At 36.9% G+C, this 26,096-nt stretch overlaps 1 protein-coding gene across 3 annotated transcripts in view; it reads left to right on the forward strand.

Moving 5' to 3' along the window:
* Positions 1-12,373: 12,373 nt before the first annotated feature.
* Positions 12,374-26,096, forward strand: part of LOC135086508 (gamma-aminobutyric acid receptor subunit beta) — a 31,428-nt gene continuing 17,705 nt past the window's right edge. For 2 of the 3 annotated variants that reach the window (XM_063981232.1, XM_063981233.1), the window contains exon 1: positions 12,374-12,453. In XM_063981232.1, coding sequence (XP_063837302.1) covers positions 12,374-12,453 — 80 coding nt within the window. The remainder of the gene's footprint in view (positions 12,454-26,096) is intronic. The other variant, XM_063981234.1, reaches the window with a different exon arrangement.

Here is a 26,096-nt window from a genome sequence, read left to right on the forward strand (position 1 = left end):
AGCAACTTTAAATAATTACTAAAGATCGTCAGCTTAGCCTTCATACAACTACGCTTCTTAAGTAATTTGTCGTCAGCCATTATGAATGAAAAGAAAGATGAATGGAAGACGGAAGTTGTAAAATTATCAATAAAATGCAATGAATGGAAAGGTAATAAAACAGGTGCAGCGAGCTAATGACCCGGCAGCGAGCGTTAACAAAAGAACAGCTGTGCGATCGTAGATAAGGACGGCCGAGCGGCCCGCTCCGTTATCTTATTAGCCTACAAGCAAAGGAAAAAAATGCGTATGAAGACGAAATGTAAATACACTGCGTTAATAAGTGAAATGATTGATTTTATTTAATGTAACTAATTATAATTGTGATTTTAATGATTAAATGTGCTAATTAATACTAATATGAACTAGCGTGAAGCGCGAAAGATTGCTATAAGGAGAAGAAAAGGCAAAATTTGAATAATTTGGGAAGCACTCGCTCAATTTTAGCAATTTAAACACTGTGAAAAAGAGGGATAATTAAGGAAAAAATTGGAACGACTCACGTATCTTCTATAAACCTTCCAACAAATCCTTGGCACAGGTCACAATGATAATGACTGTGCGATATTGATGACACGACGACTCGAATAAGTATGTGGCGGGTCCAAAGTCCGTCGCGCGTTGTCCTCCAAATGACCTGCGTATGGCGCGTGCGGTGCTTGCGTAGTATCCTTGCGGGAATAATGAAGGCTCCCGCAGGTATCTAGCGTAGCTGAAGTCCACACTGAAGAGCTCCAATTGAAGGGTCTTGAATTTTGAAGGAATTCTTGAAGTGGTATTCCCGATAATCTTCTCGCAAATAAGACGGCGATATCCTAAAGGACCATTGTTAGGGTCCTAACGAATATTAGTATAAATAAAATAGTGGACTGTATAAAAAATAGGTGCTGTATTCTCGCCAGCCTAATTTACAATAATTATCTAGGATACGCGGTAATCGTGCGTCGACGGTGGTGTCCAAAGGCGAGTGTCTGACCCGAGCGCAGCCGATGATGACGCTGTCGGCCCGAGGTGACGTTAGTCATTGTACGCCGCCCGCACGTCTCCTCCCGCGCGTTGTTGGATTCCCAACACATTGCTTTGTCGCACTGTGATTTAAGCAACGGGTGCATTTCTGTTTGTTTTTAACTACCTTTATGCGTTCGTTTACATCTAGTGTTTTGAATTTAGGGCAAATATGAATGTAATGGTCATTACTCAGACAGTACCAACATTTTTTCGAAGTTTGTTCATAATGTGTTTCAGGTTTGTTCTGATAAATGTTCTGTTTATGATGTATATTGGATGTAGATGGATTCGGAGATGTTTCAAGACATTTGAAGCGTTTTTGTAAAAAGTTCATCATTTGCTCAAAGTCTTGGATCTTAGTGCTGTCTTCTAATTGGTACTCATACTTGATATTTGTCTCAACATCCCATTTGCGCGTGATAAGTCTGATCAGAATAGGGCTCCAAGATGTTGTATCGAGTCCTTGATTTTTTAATACTTCTAAACATTCACGTACTGTGTCATGTAAGTCTCGAAGTTGTGCTGAATTTGCTCTCTTTATAGTTGGTAATTCAATTAACTTGTCAATGAACTTTGTTGCGATCATTCGCTTGTCGTCAAACCTCTTTGTTAGCAATTCCCACGCTGTTTTGTAATTTGATTCGTTAATTGGTAAGTACTGAATAATTTTTGCTGCTTCGCCTTTAACATGTGATTTCAAATATTGCATTTTTTCCGTGCATGATATTGAGTGATCTTCGTGAATTATCTTAGTAAATAAGTCTTGAAAAGTGTTCCAATTGTTATAATCTCCAGAGAATTCGGGGATTTTAATTTGTGGTAATTTTCCTGATGATCTAGGAATTATATTGCTTGTGGTTGGTTTACTCTCAAATAGTTTTTCTTGGATAAGTTCTGTAGTGATTTCATAATCTAATTGGGTTTTGTCGAATAAGTTGTTCTTGAAGTAATTTAGTTCGTGCGTGTTTTCAGTCATGAGTAGTTCTAGGTGATTTTTTTCAATTTCTTGCCATTGGTTTTGTATAACTTGTAATAATGATTGTAGATGCCACGTAGGTTTATTTTCTGTGATTCCTGTCTTTGCCTGAATAAGCTTCTTAGCGAGTTGTGATATTCGAAAATTTTGTATGAATATTTTTGGACTTTGTTCAAGATTTTCGTCTGTTGAGTCTTCTTGCGGCTCTTCTGGTTGGTATAGTTCGTGAACAATTTGCAGTTTGGCTTCAATTTTTTGCAAGTAGTCAATAGTGTCGTCGTATTTTTTCTTGATGTAATTTTCAAAGTAGTTTAATGTAGTGTATTTGTGCGTTGAAAGTATTTCTTGGTCTTGTAGTTTCGTATGGTTCGTCTTTGCTCTTTCGTATAATTTGTTTAACCGACATGTCCTGTCGTCTATGTATTGTCGTGAATGTCGTGAGGCTGAATCCTTTTTCATATTCGCCATAAGTCGTAGGATATCATTGTATATGTTTTCTTGCTCTTTGACTAACTCGTTGATGTCTTGTATCTCCATGGTGCTCCTCTTGTCTATTCTGTTCCTTCCTAATACCCTACCCTACGTCTATCAATAAAACTTATGTCAATACTTGATGTACCTGCGCCCTAATTACGGTATATTGCGACTTCTCAATCAGCCGGTGAGACCCTCTTCCGGGAGGCCAGTGACCGAACCGCTACCGTAATAGAAGCTTTCCAACAGGATACAACAGGTATCTAAGTACTCCAGATTGCTACGAAACTGATGCTTGTTGAGTACACCAGCACATAACTCTCCGAAGTGTCAGTCTGTCCTTGTCATTCCTAAGGGGGTAATAGGACCGCGTAGTAAATTAATTTAGTATTTTAACCTATTTTTGCTCGAAGGACCATAATGTGCAGCTGCCGACTAATGTTAATGTAGAGTGTGAAAATAATGTATTTAAGTGCGTGGAAGTGTGGTCTCTTGTAAAGGCACCGGCTAGCTACACATGAACAATTATACTATAGGATAGAACTATGTCCCTAGGTATCCTAATTCCCTAGTTCCCTAACCTACAGCATAAATGTAAGATAAATAAATATATAAATAAGTGAGGGATGTCTGCACCGTAAGACCTAAGGTAACAGACGGAATGTGGTGAGGAATAAGGTGAGGAGTGGGTTTTCTCACTGCCAGTCAAGCAGACTCACAAGACTGATCAGGATCTGATGGCTAAGGGTGTCTTGGCCACAGTGAGAGGAATATAGTTACCAGGTGGAACTATACGTGGTTGAAATGATGTAGTCCAAGTCCAAACAGTCAAAGAGGATTTATTAACAATCTTACAATATTTATACTAACGCTATTTACACACACATACAAGTACATTACTTAAATCTATAATAGTGTACGCCCGTGTAATGTGCAACGATTGCACTATGATGTAGGCCAAATTTGTTGCTGATCAGAGATCAATGTTCGTCTGAACACAAATTTAATTGTAATCAATTTGCAGTGGTAAAAATCAATATTCGCATGTGTAAGTAAAGGTACTTGGCAACAAAATGTTGGAACAACATTCCTCCACCAATACGTAACTGTGTCACAGTCAGAGCCTTCAAAGTCAAATTCAAGCTACATCTGCTATCTATACTATACAGTGTGAGTCACGTTAAAGTGTACATATGAAAATAGATGAAACTAAACCTATTTTTATCGACAAAAAAGAGGTCAAAAAATTTTTGAGATTTTTTTAAATTTTTTTATAGATTTTTTTTTCTTCCAATTACTTATTGTAAAGAAAACGTAATAACTTTTAAGCTAAGCGGTATATCCTGACAAAATAAAAACAGGTATAATGCTAAATAATAGGCGATACTAAAAAAATACATAAAATACACAAAAAAGGCCAACAAATAATAAAAAATGATACTTTTTGAAAAAAATCTGCTTAAAACTTCGTGTTTTTTTGGTTATTTCATAAATTTCTCCAAAAAATGCCCCTATAACCGGTAGTTTTTATTACTTTGTATTATTCTCTATCGTATTACCTTCGTAAAACCAAAAATCGCATGTCTCTATCCCTATCACAACGTTTGCAATGATCGTTTGAACTAAGCCTCTCCGGGCGCGCCATTCAACGCTTCGTTAACAACAAAACTGAAAATGGCTCTAGATTTGTAATTTTGATAAAGACAAGTTAGATTTCAAATAAAAACAAAAGATTTCGAAGTAAAATAAGCATTTTAGTTAAAATTAAAATTGTCTCTACCTGTAGCGGAGAATAATGTTGGGGCAGGCCTTTGTTCAAACGATCATAGCAAATGTTGTGATAGGGATAGAGACATGCGATTTTTGGTTTTACAAAGATAATACGATAGAGAATAATAGAAAGTAATAAAAACCACCCGTTATAGGGGCATTTTTTGGAGAAATTTATCAAATAACCAAAAAAACACGAATTTTTAAGCAGATTTTTTTCAAAAAGTATAATTTTTTATTATTTGTTGGCATTTTTTGTGTATTTTATGTATTATTTTGGTATTGCCTGTTATTTTGAATTATTACTGTTTTTATTTTATCAGGATATACCGCTTAGTTTCAAAGTTATTACGTTTTCTTTACAACATGTAATTGGAAGAAAAAAAATTCTATAAAAAATTAAAAAAAAATCTCAAAAATTTTTTGACCTCTTTTTTGTCGATAAAAATAGGTCTAGTTTCATCTATTTTCATATGTACACTTTAACGTGACTCACACTGTATATACTATACAGGGTGGCCAAAACAGTGAGGTCTAAAAGAAAAATTTAGATTCCTTACATCAAGGTGTACCTAAATCACCCCCATGTATACAGTGTGAGTCACGTTAAAGTGTACATATGAAAATAGATGAAACTAGAGCTATTTTTATCGACAAAAAAGAGGTCAAAAAATTTTTGAGATTTTTTTTAAATTTTTTATAGAATTTTTTTTCTTCCAATTACTTATTGTAAAGAAAACGTAATAACTTTTAAACTAAGCGGTATATCCTGATAAAATAAAAACAGTAATAATGCTAAATAACAGGCGATACTAAAAAAATACATAAGATACACAAAAAAGGCCAACAAATAATAAAAAATTATACTTTTTGAAAAAAATCTGCTTAAAAATTCGTGTTTTTTTGGTTATTTGATAAATTTTTCCAAAAAATGCCCCTATAACCGGGGGTTTTTATTACTTTGTATTATTCTCTATCGTATTACCTTCGTAAAACCAAAAATCACATTTCTTTATCCCTATCACAACGTTTGCAATGATCGTTTGAACTAAGCCTCTCCGGGCGCGCCATTCAACGCTTCGTTAACAACGAAACTGAAACTGACTCTAGATTTGTAATTTAGATAAAGACAAGTTAGATTTCAAATAAAAACAAAAGATTTCGAAGTAAAATAAGCATTTTAGTTACAATTAAAATTGTCTCTACCTGTAGCGGAGAATAATGTTGTGGCAGGCCTTTGTTCAAACGATCATAGCAAATGTTGTGATAAGGATAGAGACATGCGATTTTTGGTTTAACAAAGATAATACGATAGAGAATAATACAAAGTAATAAAAACCACCTGTTATAGGGGCATTTTTTTGAGAAATTTATCAAATAACCAAAAAAATACGAATTTTTAAGCAGATTTTTTTCAAAAAGTATAATTTTTTATTATTTGTTGGCATTTTCTGGGTATTTTATGTATTTTTTCGGTATCGTCTGTTATTTAGCATTATTACTGTTTTTATTTTATCAGGATATACCGCTTAGTTTAAAAGTTATTACGTTTTGTTTACAATAAGTAATTGGAAGAAAAAAAAATCTATAAAAAATTAAAAAAAAATCTCAAAAATTTTTTGACCTCTTTTTTGTCGATAAAAATAGGTCTATTTTCATCTATTTTCATATGTACACTTTAACGTGACTCACACTGTATAATACGATTGTGCTTAGTTTAGGAGATAGAGTTAATTTTGTGATATTTTAAAATTTTATGACCTAGTAGGCTTTAAACATTTTTATCTTTTTTTTGGGTTGACTTTTTTTGGATTTCTTTTTTTCGACAGATTCGTTATTAATTGCAGATGTTTGAAAAAAATAATCACCTTCCTATCTTTGATTCAAGATACAAAAGTTTTGCTAGAAACATTAAAATTATGCTTTTATCAGAATACTATCAAATTTTCAACTTAAAAGTTTAAGTAAAAAAAAGAACTTCCATAGGTTCAAAACCATTTTAAAAACTGCGCCGTTTCCTGAACATTCATAATAATACAAAAAAACATGTACTTAATGGGCCACTATTTCCTGTAATCGGTCCACTAAAGTGGTAAGTCGGAGATTCTGTTACATGTTTTTGACTTTCTTAGAGTGAATTAATATTGGGAATCCTCTAAGTTTACATTACGTAGAACAGATTTAGAGCAGTAACTGGACAGAACATGTCTTTATTCTCAACGAGGATCTCTTGCTCTTCATCACACCTAGCGGAAACTGATGATTAGGCTGAAGGTGGAAGGGAACTTCAACTACAGAGGAACTATAGCTTCCTACCTCCAAATGCCGGAATACAGTAATGCTATTAACATTATTGTTATAGTGACAGACTTAGGAAAATAGAGTTGCTAGCCAGGCAGACTTAGATCAAACCCTACCGCCAACCAAACCGAGCAGAAAATTTCACCTCCACTGGGAATCAAAGCCGGGACCTCTGAAACTTACCTCTTACCACTTGAAGACAGAGTCAGTTGTTACATTTTACTGTTACCCTTGAAATACCTACTACAGTGAGAAGAGGAAGGAGGGATATTTGGTTTATGTTCATTAAAACTTACTTAAAATAACAATGTGTTCCAGAATTTGGAGGTAGGAAGCCATAGTTCCTCTGTAGTTGAAGTTCCCTTCCACCTTCAGCCTAATCATCAGTTTCCACCAGGTGTGATGAAGGGCAAGACCTTCCTTGTTGAGAATAAAAACATGTTCTATCCAGTTACTGCTCTAAATCTGTTCTACGTAATGTAAACTTAGAGGATTCCCAATATTAATTCACTCTAAGAAAGTCAAAAAAGTGTAACAGAATCTCCGACTTACCACTTTAGTGGACCGATTACAGGAAATAGTGGCCCATTAAGTACATGTTTTTTTGTATTATCATGAATGTTCAGGAAACGGCGCAGTTTTTAAAATGTTAATGGATCTATGAAAGTTCTTTTTTTTACTTAAACTTTTAAGTTGAAAATTTGATAGTGTTCTGATAAAAGCATAATTTTAATGTTTCTAGCAAAACTTTTGTATCTTGAATCAAAGATAGGAAGGTGATTATTTTTTTCAAACATCTGCAATTAATAACAAATCTGTCGAAAAAAAGAAATCTGAGAAAAGTCACCCCAAAAAAAAGATAAAAATGTTTAAAGCCTACTAGGTCACAAAATTTTAAAATATCACAAAATTAACTCTATCTCCTAAACTAAGCACAATCGTATTACATACATGGGGGTGATTTAGGTACACCTTGATGTAAGGAATCTAAATTTTTCTTTTAGACCTCACTGTTTTGGCCACCCTGTATATACTATACTATCTACCAAAAGAATATTTAAGTACCTACCTACCTGCCTAAATGTATAAACTGCACATACCAACATTAAAAGTAAATGATATTACACTCAATACATATTATTATTCATATGATCTTTTCTCTCTCAAACTTATTTTAAATACCTTAACATATATTCATATTTATTAAGTCATAAACCTTTATTGCATCATCTTAGATTATCATCATAATTATAAGGTGCTCAATAGCACAAATTAATGCACACTTACTTATTTTCTTCTATTTGTCAAATTTTGTAGTAAGTTGTAACGTTCGCTGTGGGCCCCGCACCCCTCTTTCATGGTTTCTGCAGAATACCAGTGGCCGTAACGTGCTCTTCAGTACGTTATGACCTCATACTGAGCAGAGACCAATTTGGTAAAATGTATTTTGCTTTTTAAGTTGATTGTACTTATTGTTTAATTTTTTGGTACCAAATAAATGTTTTTTCTTTCTTTCTTTCTTTCTTAAAGTTTTGACCAAACCAACACGTGCAGTCCGCGTTGCGATCGCGATGGCGATGGTGCGTTGGTTTGGTCGAACTTTGAGAGTAAGAACACTCAGGTATATAACTTTCCCCACCTACACCGTGCTGCGCCACGTAATATTTTTCCCATGTTAAGTATAAAAAACATCGTCCCTACAAATTACAGGTTAGTAAATTGGCGATCAGCAACCTAAAATGACCTTCCATCATCAGCCAACTTTAATAACCTGAAAGAATACAAATGTCGAACTAGTCGTACCTGTAATATTTAAAGAATTATCCTCCAACTCGTAAACGTTAAGAAGTTTTACTTTCCATTATTATCAGCTCAACATGAAATGATGACTTTCAGTCAGATGCTTGACTAATATAAGAAAAACATAGGAAAAACGTGATACGTGCTTAAAGCTTAAAAAATTTGAGGGTTTGCCGCGATTTCCCTAGGATCCCATCAGACCCTGACTTGGTGACAATGGGATCACATCGGGAGTATCCCTATTGAAAAAAAATTGAAAAAAGTTTCATCGTTCTAGCTTCAAAAATGACGAATTTCCACACAAACTTTCATCCCTTAATTTTATTAACATTTTGAGGATGAGATTATTACAAACTTTAAAGGCAATATTTATATAAATCTAACCTATAGCCTAAAAAAGAAGTTTCAAGATTCTAATTGGTTCATTTAACCTTTTTTACCCCTTTTAACACCTTACAACGTCTTTTAGCATTAAAAATAGCTTATGTCCTTTCTCAGAGTCTGGACTGTCTGTGTACCAAATTTCATTCAAAAAGTTTCATACAACCTTTCATCCCCCTTTTCAACCCCTTACAATCTTTTTTTCGCATTACAATGTAGCCTATGTCCTTTATCAGGCTCTAGACTATCTGTGTACACAATTTTATGAAAATCGATTCATACAACATTTCATCCCCCTTTTCAACCCTTACAACCACTTTTTAGCTATAAAAAGTAGCCCATATTCTTTCTCAGGCTTTAGACTATCTGTGTACTAAATTTTATTCAAATCGGTTTAGTAGTTTTGACGTGAAAGCGAGTACTTTCATACAACCTTTCATCCCCCTTTTGTTTGTGTCGCGGAGGAAATGCTTTGCGCACCGTCACCACTGCCGGGGGACAGGGTGGTGTGTGGGACTCCCGGCGCCCTGAAAAGGGCGCTGCTCCGTCCAGAGAAGGACGTGGTATAATAATAATAATAATAATAATAATATATATACTATTAGCGGAGGTATTAGTGTATACCCACTAAAACCTCCGCGGCGTTCCGTCATCGCCCGAGTGGGGTGTCGCGAGTATCTGGCCGTAGCCTTAGACTTCCGCGACACCTTTCATCCCCCTTTTCAACCTCTTTATGCAATAAAAAAGTAGCCTATGTCCTTTCTCAGGCTATAGACTATCTGTGTATTGAATTTCATTCAAATCGGTTCAGTAGTTTTGACGTGAAAGCGAGACAGACAGACGGACAGACAGAGTTACTTTCCCATTTATAATAATTAGTATAGATAGTATGGATTTTGGATGAAGTACTCGTATGATTAATTGAAACAGCTGTGCTGTAACAGAAACTGTAACAGAAAAGTAAAAATATAATTTATCGGTGACCAAAGAAAAAATGGGTTATATTCCTTATTAGGTATTTTTAATTACTTCATAATTATCTGTTTTGTTCCTTACTGCAATAAAACAGTTCTTTACATTTTTAAGAAACTAATTAGGTGCATATTTTTTATCATACTAAATTTTGACATGAGCTTAATAGGCTCATTTCGCTCTTTAGCACTGTCTGTCGAAGTACCGAACACAATGGCTTGTCATCTTCAAGGCAAAAGTGAACACAAAGTCAATAAAAAGTATAAAACAAGTTTAGTTGAAATAGAAAAGCCGTGGATCGAGCAAACCCAATTTGAGCGCATCAATCGAGAACATCACCGTACAAAATATTTTCTCTACAGAATTTTGAAGTGTGAATTTTCAGTGTTGATATTTGAAAATGGCGTGAAAATAATAACGTGTGAAATTTATTTAACCAAATAAACACTAAGGCTGGGTTGCACCATCATAATTTAACTTTGAAAAACGTCAAAAATCTGTCAAACTCCGTACAAAAAACACCGGTTATCGTCATAGTTACGGTCAAAGTTAGGTGGTGCAACTCAGCCTAAGGCTGGAGTTTGACAGATTTTTGACGTTTGGCAAAGTTAAAGTAAGATGGTGCAACCCAGCCTTAATTATTAATTTTACCTGCTGTTTATTCCACGAAATATAATATTAAGCCGCTTAACTGATACACGATTGTTATTTTAATTGTAATCTGAGATTTTATGCATGTCGAAAGGGATTCTTTTACACCAATTAAAATGAAACGTTATTAATTTATTCGTGCGAGTATGTAGTCGTCAACGTCAATCGCATTGAAACGATTTCGGATTTAAGAGATTACTTTTACATGACGTACCTACGAATGTTTTTTCATCAACTAAAATGTGTGATATTATAATAAAAATTCGTTTTATTTTGTCAGGTTACATTTTGTTGTGATTGCCAAAACTATCGTGCTGTGATTCGGCAATTCAGAGTGGAATGTACCCGAATCACAATTAACACTACTCTTAACATTGTAACGTAAGTTTTAGTAATTGTAAGACTTGTATAAAGGGGAAGTTGAAGAATACATTTTAAATATTCACACTAGTTCGTTTTAACATACGAGTACATGCCTTTATTAGTGTACCTATAAAACTTACAGCTACAATGTCGTGTGAACCCCGCCTCACCAGACGGCCTTGAAGTGATTGAATGGGGCAGACTGAATGCAGTAGGGTACGGTTGTGGTTTCAGTTTTTAACTATTGTACCAACTGGACATATCAACAACCTTACGGTACATAGGTACAAGCAGGAATTCCCAATTATTATCTACAGTTAGCTCGACAATGTTTACTAACACCTAATACAATTACTTATTAAGATATGCTTTGTAAGGCACTTTATTGGCATCTCCCCCGAAAACTTCCTATAATATTATTAATTTATACAACAAAGCTATGACAGCTGACGAGTTTCACTATTAAAATACTCAATCTACTCGGCGTAAATTTAATAAATAAAAACAATGTAGCGGCAGACTGCTCGGCATCGTTGTGATTCCCATTCAATAATCTCTCTTTATCTCGTTGACTTTTAACCTTTGATACCACAAACAGTTTGAAATGTTTTTAATATTTTATTTATAAAGGTATTTCGGCTCATTTTTCAAAATATGACCTACTTGATTTGATTTTATATTAAGGCTTGGTTGCACCATCTTACTTTAACTTTGACAAACGTCAAAAATCTGTCAAACTCCATAAAAAAGCACCGGTTATCGTCATATTTACTGTCAAAGTAAGATGGTGCAACCCACCCTAAAACTCTTTTTGCACACAGCTACACTGTTGCCTTTCATGGTCTTCTTTTAAACTTTTTCCCATGGGCTGCAGTACAGTATTTTTGTGACCGAAAAACGTGTGCAAAGCAACCAGAAAAAGGCTGTGGAGATCAATTACAAAGGGACGTTGAAGGTAACTAACGAAACCTAAACAAGTTTGATACTCTCCACAAGCTCGGTGGCATCGATGTGTCGCCAACGTAATAGAATCAGCTGAGAGACAGTGAAAGTGAATGTTGAAAATATAGGTATCATAGCACACATAGGTATCTACGCTACGAACGCCGCGGCGCGCTCCCATTTCCGAGAATTTCCCTCGGTTCCTGTTACTAGGTAAGCGTGGAGTTGCAAACTTTTCAAAACAATTTTTATTTATAAAAGTACAAACGTTTGCTGTTGTAGCAGTGAGTGTTAGCTGAGGCTTACAGGAATGTACAGTCGGGGCGGTTGTACCGGTATTAAAAGTTGAAAATTAACTTGGAAAATTGGGATTTATTTTCCGCGGTGTCGCGCGCAGGTTTGAAGTTTTAATGCAAACGGGTCCGGTAGTGTAGTAATTAGGAGGTGTACGCGTCGCATGGTGCGGCGGCACAACGGTCGATAGCTAGAGCGACAGGCGGTGCCGTCCCGGGTCACGCTTGGTGGATCGATAGCGCGGTGCGCGCGGCGGGCGCGACGGGAGAACCCGCCGAGCGAGCACAGCGTGCGGCAGGCAGCAAGCAGCACACGCATCGGGCAGTCCGCCGCGCGACGTCGGCGGCGAACGCGCGAACTGGCCGGCGAAGACGCGTCTCCCATGCGCCCGTCGCCCGCGCCATGAGCGGCGCCCGCCCCCGCAGCGCGCCGCTGCTACTCGCGCTGGCCGCCGCATTCTTACCGCAAGCCAACCATGTCGCGTGAGTAACTAGCACGCTCCAACGTCTCCCTGGCGACCCAAGTTTACAGTTCTCCGATAAGCTGAGACGATCGTAAATCTCGGCAGTAAAGCGGAATGCATTAGATTTACGATTGGCGGGCGTTAGTTTTTTATCTTCCAGCTGAATTATTATTCCGCAGGCGTCCATAATTTATGCCACACACTAAAATTCGTAGCATAATTCGCGGTAAGTATTTAAATAAACACGCGCCCATTCATCAGATGAGAAAGGTTGCTGTTGAAATATTATTACAATATTATTTTATCGATAGTATTCAAAATACTGTGACGAATTGATGGATTATTGTGACTATTACGACCTTCGTGCGGAAACTGGTCTATTAATTAGTTAAATTAAAATTCTAACGACTAAAGTAGGTACATTTAGCATGCGAATGATTCGTTACTGGTAAAATGCGTCAAGTTTTTCATTCCGATTTTTAGAAACAATGTATTATTTTAAGTTAATGTATTATTATAAAATTTATTCTCTTCCTGAGAAACATTAAAAAAAATACAAAATCACCATTGTAAAATATTCGTACAAAACTAAAATATTAAATGGAAAATAATAACACAATAATATCAACGTGTTGGCTTTCGATCTCTGACTGCTTTAAAATATTTCAAACATAAGCCGCTTTGCAAAAACTGAAACAGTTTCAGCAAAGCGACGTATTTATTTTAATATTTCATTCCATTTCAGTATAAAAGATGAAAGATATTTTTGTTTGCATACCTTTTTGTGTTATTTGAGTGGATGTTGGCTAAAATAATTTTCGTTACTCAGATAAAGTTTTTAATGTATTTCAGGTATTCATTTCAGTTTTTTTGCCATTATTTGAAGGTTTTTGGATTGAATATTGAAAAACAGAACGTCGTGATAAACAATAATTTGCCGCAAAGTTCTAGCACGTGTGAAAAAACTGCTATCTTTCACGAAGTTTTATTATTTTGATTACTGTGGTTAAATAGTCATTAAAAATTCGATTTGATTGCAGTTCTTGGAAAGAACCAGGGTTTATTAGCATTGTGCTTGTAATTACGTAGCAGTATCTTGATAGTTCACGTCAAACAACACTTACCGACACTATCGAAGTGTATTTTTTGTATTCTTTTCAAGGTTTTTAGATTTATATGGGTATTCTAGCTTGATTATCTTTTGCTTATATAAATAAGCCCAAAATGTAGAAAACTCAGCAGCCTGCCTCTGAAACATTAAAGATACATGCGTGCCCTGTGTTGTGTACCTCCGATTCGAAACTGTTTTTGGGCGAGGTCACTTGCCACGTTGTACAATATTGTCGAAACGAAAATTTATTCAATCTACACCACACCCTAAATTTCATTAAATATAAAAATACAAGTAAGCGTGTATTATAAATTAGCAAACGTGCAAGATAATTAAGTATTAAGTATTTTTTATACATACCTATATTAATTGTTAATTAACAAAATACTAAGCTACGAGTACAATTGGAATCTGAGATGTAACTTTAATACTGCCTTTCATGCAATTTAAATGAAACACGTAAAGTTTAATTAAGTTTGAGAATGGCCGGAGCTGGGAAAGCTTTATTTATCGAAATCATTTCATTAAATTGGCAATGTACAAAAGTCAAACGTTTTACTGATCTTCAACTATATTTTCCATCTCATTTAGATAATAATACCCTCACTTCGAGTTGAACTGGAAAAGCTGCCCGCATTGTGCCAGACTCGCTTTGTAAGTTATTTTCATAATAACAAGTACCTACGTACGTCCTTACCTTTGACATTATCTTATGTCAATGCTCCCATGGACTCATCAAGACTGCATATAAGTTCTCGTGTAAAGTTTGCCGCTACAAAATTTTTGGCAGTCTAGACGATTTCAATTGAGAAAATCTAACACAATGTACGAGTATATCCACTTTAGTGCGGTGTCGCAGTTTTTATGAACTTAATAAAAGTTGGTAGACCAACACCGTTTTATTGCACAAATAAGCAGCGGTATCTCCAAACCAAACTCAAATGTTGCCGATGTCCTGAAAGTTATTCTGTCTGTTTGCTATTTTTAAATTTTTTATCAAAACTTCTAGATAATAAAAGTTTGTTTTCAACCTAACTTACACAGTCGGCAAAAGCTTGTAACTCTGACTTACTCTTACCAGATAACAAAAGCCTTCTACTGCGGTTCCCAAGAGGGTCTTCACAAATTAAAAAAAAGTTAGATCCTACTATTTTTTGCAACTACGATCATTTGACGCATTTTTCTTTACACCCAGAAGGTTGATTATTATAATATAATAAAAATGATATTTTTAAAATTCGTGTCAAATCGCTACTTTTTGATAGCCTTTGGTATTATTATGTGGCCTTGCTGTATTCTTAAACGTTTGATTATTTATTTTTACAAAATTTATTTGACGTCAGCAACTGGCCAAACCTTTGTTTCACCATGTGTAATTGATGTTCAACGAATTTTGATAATAACTGTGTAGTTTAATTTGTTTAATTTTTAGGCTCGGCAAAACAATTCAACAATTAGGTTGACTAGAAAGCACACCCAGCAAGACGATATAACTGGAATAAATGAATGTCACGGGCAATTAGGTCTTGTGTTTGATAGGTTAGTTTAGCAAAAGGTTAAAATATACCTTTCACTAAACCTTCACTTTTTGGGTTCCATAGAAACATTAAAATAACAAACAATTTTATAGACAGTTTTGGTTCAATATTTGAAACTGGAAGGGCTTGATGATTTTTCACATATCTATACCTATTTTACACTAACAAACCTAATATCTTTAGAAAGAAAAAGGTTTTCCGTAAATTTAAATCGCGCACATCCCCCTTCATCCTACTAACCTCCATTTCAAGTTCAACCTTAATACCAATTACTGTAGGTAAATGAGAATAGTTCGTAACCGTATAATTCGTAGAATGCTCAACGAGTCATGAAGTCGCAGTGCAACAACGTCACACAATGCAATTAACGTAATTATTCAAATCGAACAGCGGAATTTGGTTAATTATTAATCCGATTGGCGCTGATATGTTGCAGAGCGTAGTAGTGTTCAATACGGGCTAGTTAATTACTTAGTTGAAATAACGGGATTATCTCTCAATGGGTTCAGATCGCCGATTGACCAGTAGGTAAGTGGCTATTAAATTGCTCTCCGACACCGACAGCATAATACGCTGAATCCCTTTACATTACGGGAATCTGTACTGTACGCCTATGAATAGGAAACCGGCAGTATTGGCAGGTTAAATTCCGCATTTGTGTTCGACCTTTGTGTTCGTGATAAAACCCATTCTATGAAATAATTAAATTTAATCGTTGAAATATAAATCATGTTCATATTTATTGGTCCATATTTTGTGATTTTATCTTACGCCTATAATTTTGTAGCATTGCTGTACCTAAAAAAAATAATTGAATTAAAAAAATGTAGAGGGGAAACAGGCAGGTACAATGAATCATAAATATTAAAAAATGTTGTTGCTCTAAAATAAAGGCTATCTAAAATCTTCATTATTTGGTTTTCATTTGAAACAATAAAACAGATCTGACGGAGATATTTGATCGTCTTATTTAGGCTTAGCTATTTAAGCCTATTTAGGGAGTTAGTGTTAGAAACCAGACCAAATTAAATAATGGTAGAATATAATATCAAAATATTATTGAATAAGCAGTTATCATTTTCACTACAAAAGCGGCTCCAACAAATTAGGTGCGAAGAAATCTATTCAATATGGAGCGATAACGCCTTATGTAAACGATCAATACTTTCCTTGACTGAATTTCAAAGCTCCATTCAAATAATAACGAGCGCTTGGTTGTTAAAATTGGCATTGCATTACGGATTCACGCCTATTGTTATAGAATATGAGTTCTAAGATTGTATACTGTGTAATCGATGACTCCATTATCGCATCAAGTAGGTACAGAGCATCTTCTATTCGTTTTAATAAATGTAATCCTTTCATCGCTATTTATTTTTAGAGCCATCCGCTGTTTTACTGTTGACTCCTACTACAGACATTGTCTTCTCCGAGCGACTTTCATTAGAATTTTCTAGCAAGGATAAAGTTGAAAGAATTGTGTCGCTCCGAGATGTTTAATTCTTTTAGTACATCTGTATTTAATGCTCCTGGACTTGATTCCCGGCAAATAAAGTGGCGGAGAGATAGCTTTGAGACTGTTTAAATATCGAATCGTGCAATAAAATAGATTATTCTGTGCTCGGACTGCACATTAAGACGACTGCTTTTGGCAGTGGTCGTTACGAGAGACGTCTACGTTCCGTGCAAGTCATAAAATCTTTGGGGAGCGGCGTTGAAACTAACTACTTATCATTTTCGAAATGATTTGATGACTGTACGTACGCGGATTCCATGCATTTCCATTCTATTATTTTCTTTGCAGGAAACGAAATTTCTTGCATTGTTTTGCAATCAACTGAATTGTAGGTATAGTCTTTGTGCGAAAATGTTCAATATGTGTAGTGTAGTGCATTTTAGTGCCAAACAAAGGAGATTTTGTCGCTATCCTTTTTTATCTTTGATCATTCGCGATCGAACGAATAAAATCCCTTTGACCACGTTCACAGTCACACACAGGCGAAGCTCAGAGCGGGTTGTGAAAAGACTTTCAGCAAACGTTTTGCGTTAGTTTGTTTAAGGCATTCCGGCGCGCTCTCTAATCCGCTCTGCACCGGCATTTCCATTACATGAAAGCGTAAAAATCCACCTGAAAATATAATAATCATATGCTTCACCCGTACGTATTTTATAGCGTATTTGTTTTTAGTTTGCATTGGGCATTACCAAAATTTGGTCCACTTTATGAGTAGGTACATACGCTCTGCTTAACGCTTTGCGCCAAGTTCCGTTTCTGTATAAAAGCTCAGTGTAGGTGTTCGTCCGCGTTAATGGATTAGCTCTTCCTTTTTCCCGTGTTTCATTACACAGGCAATACTTCATGCACATCCGAGTCTTTGAAAGCATGTTTGCTGCATGGAAATTTTTAAATCCAATAATTCCTACACTGTTTGATATGAAAGTTATAGGATAGGAGTATTTACATTTTTTAAGAAGAGATGAGCTGTTTGTAAATATGGACTTTTATGTTTTTTAAATTCAATATTTACTTAGTAAAATGAATTTGACTAAAACTTACTTACGCTTAACTATTTGTGCAATAGCATGCTCAGATTATTTATCAAAGTTGAGGAGTTTACATCACGGACGTCTACATATGGATGGGTCAAAAAATCTGACCAAAATAAATCTTTATCACTAACATTTCCTTGCAGTTTGGGAAAGCAAAGAAAAGAATCAGAGAAAAAGAGAGATAGGGAGAAAAGGAATCCAGTTAGAGATAAAATCATAGGTTGGCCATCTACCAGTCATACACCTACTCCTTTACCAATCCGCACTATGGTCTACTAGCCCAGATTGAGTGTGCCTGTGTCCTGCCATGGGACTAAAACTATTAATATTATTATCTACCCAAACGGTGCATTAAAATATTATGCTAGAATGAATAGTAAGTACTTAGTGACAGCCATTAATTTCGTAGTCTACAGCTAGCCTGATAAAATAAGATGAATATCAATGGAACACGTCGTTTTCATTCAACGGGATGCCAATTAGTTATTCCAGGAGCTGTGTATAGTTCGATACTGTCGTTGGTCAGCTACTATTGATCAGAAGTTGCTATGGCGACATTTCCAAATCCCTCTCCATTCCGAACTAAGCTTTGAATAACCTTTTTCAGCTACAAATAACCGTTGAACCTGGTAAAGTTTATTCCAATGAAAATTGTATACGCAAAGCGCCACCGTAACAAAACACACCGTCGGATTAGATTCACTATTGGAAAGCGAAAAAGCGAAAATCAAAACGAGCCCTTAATCGGTCTCGTTACTGCCCCGCAGTTTTGTTTCGAAAAATAAAATTGAGCCGGTTACGCGAACTGTATTTCTCGTGGCGAGGGTGGCCAATGTAGCTTCCACGTCCAATCAACGCCTGGAATTAATTTTTTGGTGTCCACACAACACGCAGGTTGCACAGCGTGTTTTAACCGATGAAAATATTGGAATACGCGGAAGCGAGGTGCTTTAATTTAACGCTTGATTGGTTACTGTGTGTTTTGATAACGTATTCGTGCGCTAAGAGTGTTTTTGAAAAGTGTGAATAATTAATAAATTAACCTGAACTACATGATATAAAACAAGTAATGACCAATTTATCAATGTACACATCAACGATAGCCACATCACAAGAAAAAAACCGTGAAATAATGGTAACATTTACACAAGAAAAGGTGAAAAATAAGGAAAAATAATCTGTTTTAACAGTTATGTGAAAAATCAGTAGTCAGTAAAACCACCCATGACGTTAATGACGGTTCTGCAATGGTTTTACATGCTTTGGATTAAGTTATCCAAGTCTTGCTGCGGTATATGATCCCAGATCCGGCTAAGATGCAGAAAAAAGTTGTTCTTCCGTCGCTAAGTTTGTAGGGAAATTCCCCAAAGCCATTCTTTGGAGCATGTCCCACGCGTGTTCTATGGGGTTTAGATCAGACGATTGAGCTGGCCAGCCTAAGACCGATACCTACGTCGTGTTCCTGCAACCAAAGTCATCACTCTCGTTGTATGCGGACGGGCGTTATCGTCCATGAGCGTGAATTACGTTACGGTATTTTTCAGCCGTCAAGGTGTTTCTGACCCAAACGAGGTTCTTCCACCAATACGAATTCCCTCCCAAACCATAATTTGTCGCCTTGGTATGAATGGACTTCCTGAGGATGTTGTAGACGGTTCTCACGACCAAAAACTCGCCAAAAACGTAATCTATGTACGTTGGCAAACAGTAGGTACTATAAACCACTACTTATCTTCCCAGAGAAAATGTTCACAAGCCCACTCTAGTTATCGTCAACGATTTCCTCGGCGTAGTGCTGGAGTACGAAGCAGGTCTGCGAGCATGAAAGTTAGCTTCATGCAGACTTCTCCTTATACTTTTGTCTGACTCACAAGCACTGGTGCTCCGACTGGAGTCTGAACCAACTGCATGGCCGTAACATTTTTGGTTGTCTTCTCGCGGCAACTTGCAAAAATCAGTCTTGTCATTGAGCGGTTATGCGCTTCCCGCCAGTGTTTTTTAGCCATTTCACCAGTAGCACGATAATGTGACCATAACCTTGTTATTACGTTTTGTCTTGTTTCAATCTCCTCAACACTCCGTTGAGTAGCCCCAGATTGGAGCATATGCCTACGACCCTAAACATTTCCTCTCTTGTTAAATAGCGCCGCTGCATGATGCACACAATTATTATTAATTCGAAATTAACCGATAACTTGTTATAAAACACCCGGCGTCAATGACGCTGGGTCATATTGACCCGAGGCATTTTCAAACGTTCATAATTTTTTTTTGCGTCCATTTTGTGGTTCGATCGTTCGTATAGCTGGAGATACAACCTCCCTAAGTCCATTCCGTTAGTTAACTCAGTGTGACTCCGCTTGCGTAGCAAGATACACAGGCTTCAAATTAAAACGGGTCATTATGACCCGGCGTCATCGGGTGATTTTGTGGCTTACTTTTATTCGCTTATTTTGTGTTTAGTGCTAGCTTATGTTGTTCTTTTTTAAGTTTTAGTCAAAATGACTTTGTTAAATGACCCAGCAAGAATGAAGCGCTGCTAGAAGAGTCTGATTCCGAAAGTGAAGAATTTCAGGCTGTTATAGCCAAAAATTAGAAATGGCAACGAATGTGAAAAATACGCAAGTAATGTGGACTCAGTCTTCGGATAATCTCGACCTTGCATTAGTACGACGTCGGCAAGTGCGTCATGCCACTTTTACATGCCCAGACCATTTGATTACATACTGCACCAGTTGCAGCAGTTCCATGACTCTGAATGATGAAGTAGAAGACTGATCTCATTGTATCTGCATATAAGAAGTTGATTTTATCTCTTTTTCACTATATAACATTGTTGATTCCTATAAATACTAAAAATCTTTACCAAAAACAAAAAATATAGACTCATTGTGTAAAAACACATGATTTTTTCATGTTTTGTTTAAAAATTTATAAAGAATTGATTTATATTATGTATTAGTATTATTTTTGTTTTATTAGCTCAGTAAAGAACCCTATAAACATAGACAGTAATTAAAATTAAGATTACTTGTTCAATTTCCTGAAAAATTATCGATGAAGTATGGGTCAATATGACCCGGGGTCATCGTCTTTGCAATTATTTTCACGTCATTGGCGCCGGGTTAAAGACACAAAATAATAGCCAAAAACTACTGTAGGTAAATGAAACCTTCTACTTTCGCAACCATTATGCCGCGAAAATCTTTGTATATTAATTTATTTTTTTAAAGCCAAATTTAGAATCGTTAAAAAAGGTTTACAAAATAAGCTTTCTTCAAAAGAATTTAACACTGGCCAATATTTTTTAAGCTTAAGAACTTTACACTAAATATCCCTAGACGGTGTTGATGTGACTGTGTAATTATTTGAATAGGGTATGTCTATAAAAGCTTTATGCAGAAGTCCTGTGGAAATAGTTACGTTTAATTTATTTGTTGACATAATAAAATAGCCTTTACGTAACTGTGTTAATGTGTTTTTTTAAAAGGGAGGTTTAATGTTGGCTCTACATTTGGATTGCCTTCGAAGTAAAACTAACCACTTGTGAAATCAATTACTAAAATACTTAAAGATTAATTAAACCAAATAACGATATATTAAAATACATGAATGAAAGAAGATTCAGCGCAACAACGACCGTACGCAACGACGCAAGTTCACAGAACTGGGCGGCTGTAGCCATGAGGTTACTCACCGGCTGAAGGGGTTCAGCGTCTGACGTCTGTCTGCCGCTAGCCGTAGCTCGTAGGCCATCGCCCTGCGCTCGCGCGGCTCCTTTTACTTGTTCGCTCCGACGGCCGTCGCCTAGCAACCAATCTTGCGCGCCTAAGGTCACGGTCTCGTCGCGTAGAGTAGCGTAGTCGCTCTCATATCGTATGTCAGCAGGATCCAAACTATTCCTTGGAAAAGTGAGGCCAAGTACTTAGGTGTCACGCTCGACCAGAGATTATCGTTCGCTCCGCACCTCAGACGCGTCTTGAGCCGTGCGAACCACTACATTCACCGACTCTACCACCTAGTTGGAAGGAAAAGTAAATTGTCACTTAGAAATAAGTTGACAATTTACAAAACCTGCATCCGTCCAGTGTTGACTTACGCCAGTCCGGTGTTTGCTCACACTTGCTGCACAGACCTTAAGAAATTCCAGACCCTCCAAAACAAATTCTTACGCCGAGCCGCGGATGCCCCGTGGTTCGTGCGTAATACGAATCTCCATAGAGATTTCGAGATCCCATCGATTGATCACTTTATGAAAGAAGCCTCTCGCCGCTACTTTGATAAAGCGATCAACCACAAGAACCCTCTTATCGTTAGCGCCGCCACGTATACACCCCAGAAAGATGTCGCTGCCCAATACCGACGACCTAGGCATGTCCTAGACGACCCGGACGATCCTATTACCGAATTTCTGAACACAGACATCACTGCCTTAAGCACGCCAACTACTCCACAACACAGTAGCTCGTTACACCGTACTCGCCGGCGAGTACGAGGCCCTGCTTTCCATTTCGGACGGTACAGACATGTACCGGGCCGGTTCTCCCCTATCCGTCCCCCGGACACGGCCTGAGCCGAGGTCCGAGCCTACCGTGGCGCCCTCAGGCCGCGTCCGTAGTCCCCTCGATCGATCGGGCCCACTAGAGTGAGCCCGCCGTAGGCTGGACTTTGGTCCAACACCGCGGTGGGCAACCCTCTAGTTGGGTTCGCCACTGATCGGGCGCCTTATGCGCTCGATACGGCCCGATCGCGAACGTCGGTCTGCGACCGACGCGGACGAGCCTGGGCTTCGGCCTCGTCGGAACGCGCACCGACGATCGCCAAACGGCTAGAGTACCTTCTGTACTCGCCACTCTGCCCGGTGAAGCTGGAAAAGCTCCTCAAGCTACCAGCGCGCGTCAAAAAAAAAAAAAAAAGTCAGCAGGATCAGCAGGATTTTTCGAAGTTTAATACCCTACAACAGTGATCTTTGAAGGAAAACATGCTCGTATTTTGGTATTTCCGCCAGCCAAAGGAGATTTTATTTTTGAAATAACTCAATAAACCGTGCAAAGCGACGCGTCGCTTGAGACCGTGCTGAAAATCGGAACTGAAACAGACCGATAAATAGATTTCGTCAAATGATACAGGTAAAGGATTCGTTCGATACAGAAATATGACAGATAACAGTTTGTGTCGGAATTTTCGTTAATCTTGTTGAGAAAAGAGAGGAAAAAACGAGAAAAACTAATCAGCGTGAATCTGAAAGTGGGTAAAGAGGAAGACAACGACCACCAAATTAGAAGCGATTGGCATGTAATTATACAGAACGATGTTATTAGAAAGTGTACCACTTGATTTGATAAAGGTTGAGAGGATTTATCGATAAGGGGTCCAGTAAGGGTGAAGGGGAGAGCAATGAAATAATAATGGTGATAGAGCTTTGTTTTCCCTAGCAGATTTTAATTAAGTAAACAAATTCAATCGGTTAACAAAATATCCGATTGCACCGTATTTGCCCAGTGCTATCGTATAATCGGGATTGGTAAATATGATTATTTATTAATATTGAGATCCGCAGGCAATAAAGGGAACCATAATAACTTGAACATACCTTCTTACGTGTAATTACACATAATATGATTTGATCCTTAGTTACACAATATTATAATTTAATGGCCCAGATTCCTAGACTTGAACTGGAGATACCGAGATTTAACGTGATGTACATTTAACATCCAGACACATTTCCAGGAATAAACAGGGAATTCTCAGAGGCTCTCAAGTCAGATGTGCGAATATTCAAGCTGCAGCACCAGACGTTTAATAAAAATATAAGCTAAATTTTACGTGAGGTGTAAGAAAAATTGAAGCAAACTCGAGTGTCTTACACTCAGATTTTCCTTATTTAATACGTCGTTATACAGTCGTTGAATTTCTAAACAACTAAGCCCCAACGGCCCAGCCTTAACATCAAATTTTTCATGGTGTCCACACTACTCCACACAAAAGAGAGTAACCGACTCCCGCAGTATTACCTCACTGCTGAAGATAACTGACCACCGCTAGGGGTCAGGACACCACTTGGGTCTAGGCCCCATTAGGAAAATTATAAAGATATTTTTGCGTCTAGCATCATACAAAAGTTGGTGGAGGAATTTTAGCTTAAACCTAATTTTATAACTCAAGTCGTAGATCCTGACAACACAGGAGTTGCAGCAGTGGGAACGTGAGGTGGGAATAGTCCCGTTACCCTTTTAACACAACCCTTCCGTTTTACGAACAAGTTAACCATACACTTTTTTCAAAAAATCCTAATATCGCGCAAAATGATCATAATGTACAATGTTGAAACAACCGAAAATAAATAAAAAGTAACGATGTCATCCGGATAACATTTCAGCAAAATCACAATACTTAGGTATGTTTAATGTGTGTCGTTTAGCTCGGCAATTACTGTGAAGTACATTGCTTAATAACGTAACTTTTTTGGCCCTCCGTATGAAAGGTTCGCCACATTCGCGCAGAAACTGTATTTGCATACACGATTTAGGTAACGAAATCACGCGAGTTGGGGGAGCCATGTGATCACGCGAAGTCCCACTTAGCTGTCAGTTTCTAACCTTAGGCATAAAAACCAATTTTTTCGAGTGGAAAGAGTCATGATAGGTATATGTTAGAACCGGGAAGGGCATTATTACACGTCCCGCTGATTGAAATTGGTTTATTACTCAAACAACGGCTTACTCGGAATTTACCTTGCCCCATTTACTTGTGACTTCACGACCTCGTGAATAGAATCGCGTGTTATTACTGTAATTACTTGTTTTGAATGACAAAGTTTCTCGAACAATTTAGTTCGGTGATAAATGCCACAATATAAGTTCTACTAATCCGCACAGTTGGCGCTTCTCTTAGCAGTTTTAACAATGAGAAGCATATCAAAGTATTATTGCCGCGGTTGAATAATACTTCGATAACTATAGCATTCATGGGGCTGATAACCTTTACCCATTTATAGTACCTAATACTACTCTTATATTATGAAGTACTCGTACTATTACCTTATTTTGTTGTTATAATATTTTACAAACGAATTTTACGAAATTAAGATCTTTTACACTTCGTCCGTTCTACCTACTTATGTCGGCGTTATAGCGTTCAAGTGATATACTGCAGGGTGTCCCATAAAGTAGGGTCAAGTGAAGCCCAAAGGTAGAGCATCACTAGGGCTACCCAAATCACCGTGACTTTTGATAGTTTTTTTTTTTTTTTTTTTATGTGACAGGAGGCAAACGAGCAGACGGATCACCTGATGGTAAGTGATTACCGTCGCCCATAGACACCCGCAGTTTTCGAGTTATGTTTTTTTTTACAACATACAGGATTTTGGTTTATATTCGTGTTATTGATATAAACACTTCTGAATCAGCTAGGCCTCGTATTCATCTAATAATAATAAAAAAATCAGGCATGTAACTTGACTATTTGCGCCACAGTGACCAAAGAAGTGCCTAAGCACAGAAATTTATAACAATCATAACTCGAAAACTATCAAAAATCGCTGAACATACATGGGGGTGATTTGGATAGCCCTAGTGATGCTCTACCTCTGGGCTTCGGCTTGACACTACTTTTTGGGACACCCTGTATAGTCCGTCAGGAATTTACCTACTTCATTATTTCATTAGATTTTTTATACGCTGATTAAAATAAAGGTAAGTAGTTCAAGTCTTTTTACAACATCAATTACGAGTATTTACGCCGTGTAAAAACATCAAAACAAATATTATTGCAAGTGGCCATCTGGTGGCACATACTTTCAGAATGGGATGCGTTTAGTAACAAGTTATTATTTTAACTTTACACACAGGCGCTTTAATTCAGCGCGGAGCGCGGCGTAAAAGTTTCAAAGAAAAAAACAAATTCACTAATGCAATGTTCACAACACCATGACTAAACATTATATTTTTACCCCACAACTTTGGGCAATGCTGTAAACTTTCATTTACTGAACATGAAAATACGTTGGAAAAGTTTATTCTGTTCCGCTTTAATTGAGTAAAATACAGCGCTATTAAAATTTTGCTTTATTTTAACGGAATAATAAGCCAAACGAGTAATGTGGCTATTAATTGACGCCTCAGGGTATCCGCGGTAAACTGATTATTTTATCAATATTATTTTACGGCACAGCGACGGCTTGGTGGTTGCTTTAAATGTAAAATGTATTATTAGGAGAAAGTCGTCTTTCAGATTTTATTCGCACTTTCGAACATTTTTGTTTGTTGCGTAAATTGTTTCGTGATTTCTTTGATATTGTCAGATTGTATTTTTAATCTTGTTTTGTTTTTAGGTAAAACTAGACGTTGTTTTCTCCAAATATGACGATTTCAAACTATACGTATTTGCACCCGTTGAAGCAATAAATAGAGAAAAGACGTTCAGTCAGGTGATTCCAAATTCTTAAAAAATATGGGAAAC

Source organism: Ostrinia nubilalis, chromosome Z (genome assembly GCF_963855985.1).
Source record: "Ostrinia nubilalis chromosome Z, ilOstNubi1.1, whole genome shotgun sequence".
In the NCBI taxonomy this organism is placed as follows: domain Eukaryota; kingdom Metazoa; phylum Arthropoda; class Insecta; order Lepidoptera; family Crambidae; genus Ostrinia; species Ostrinia nubilalis.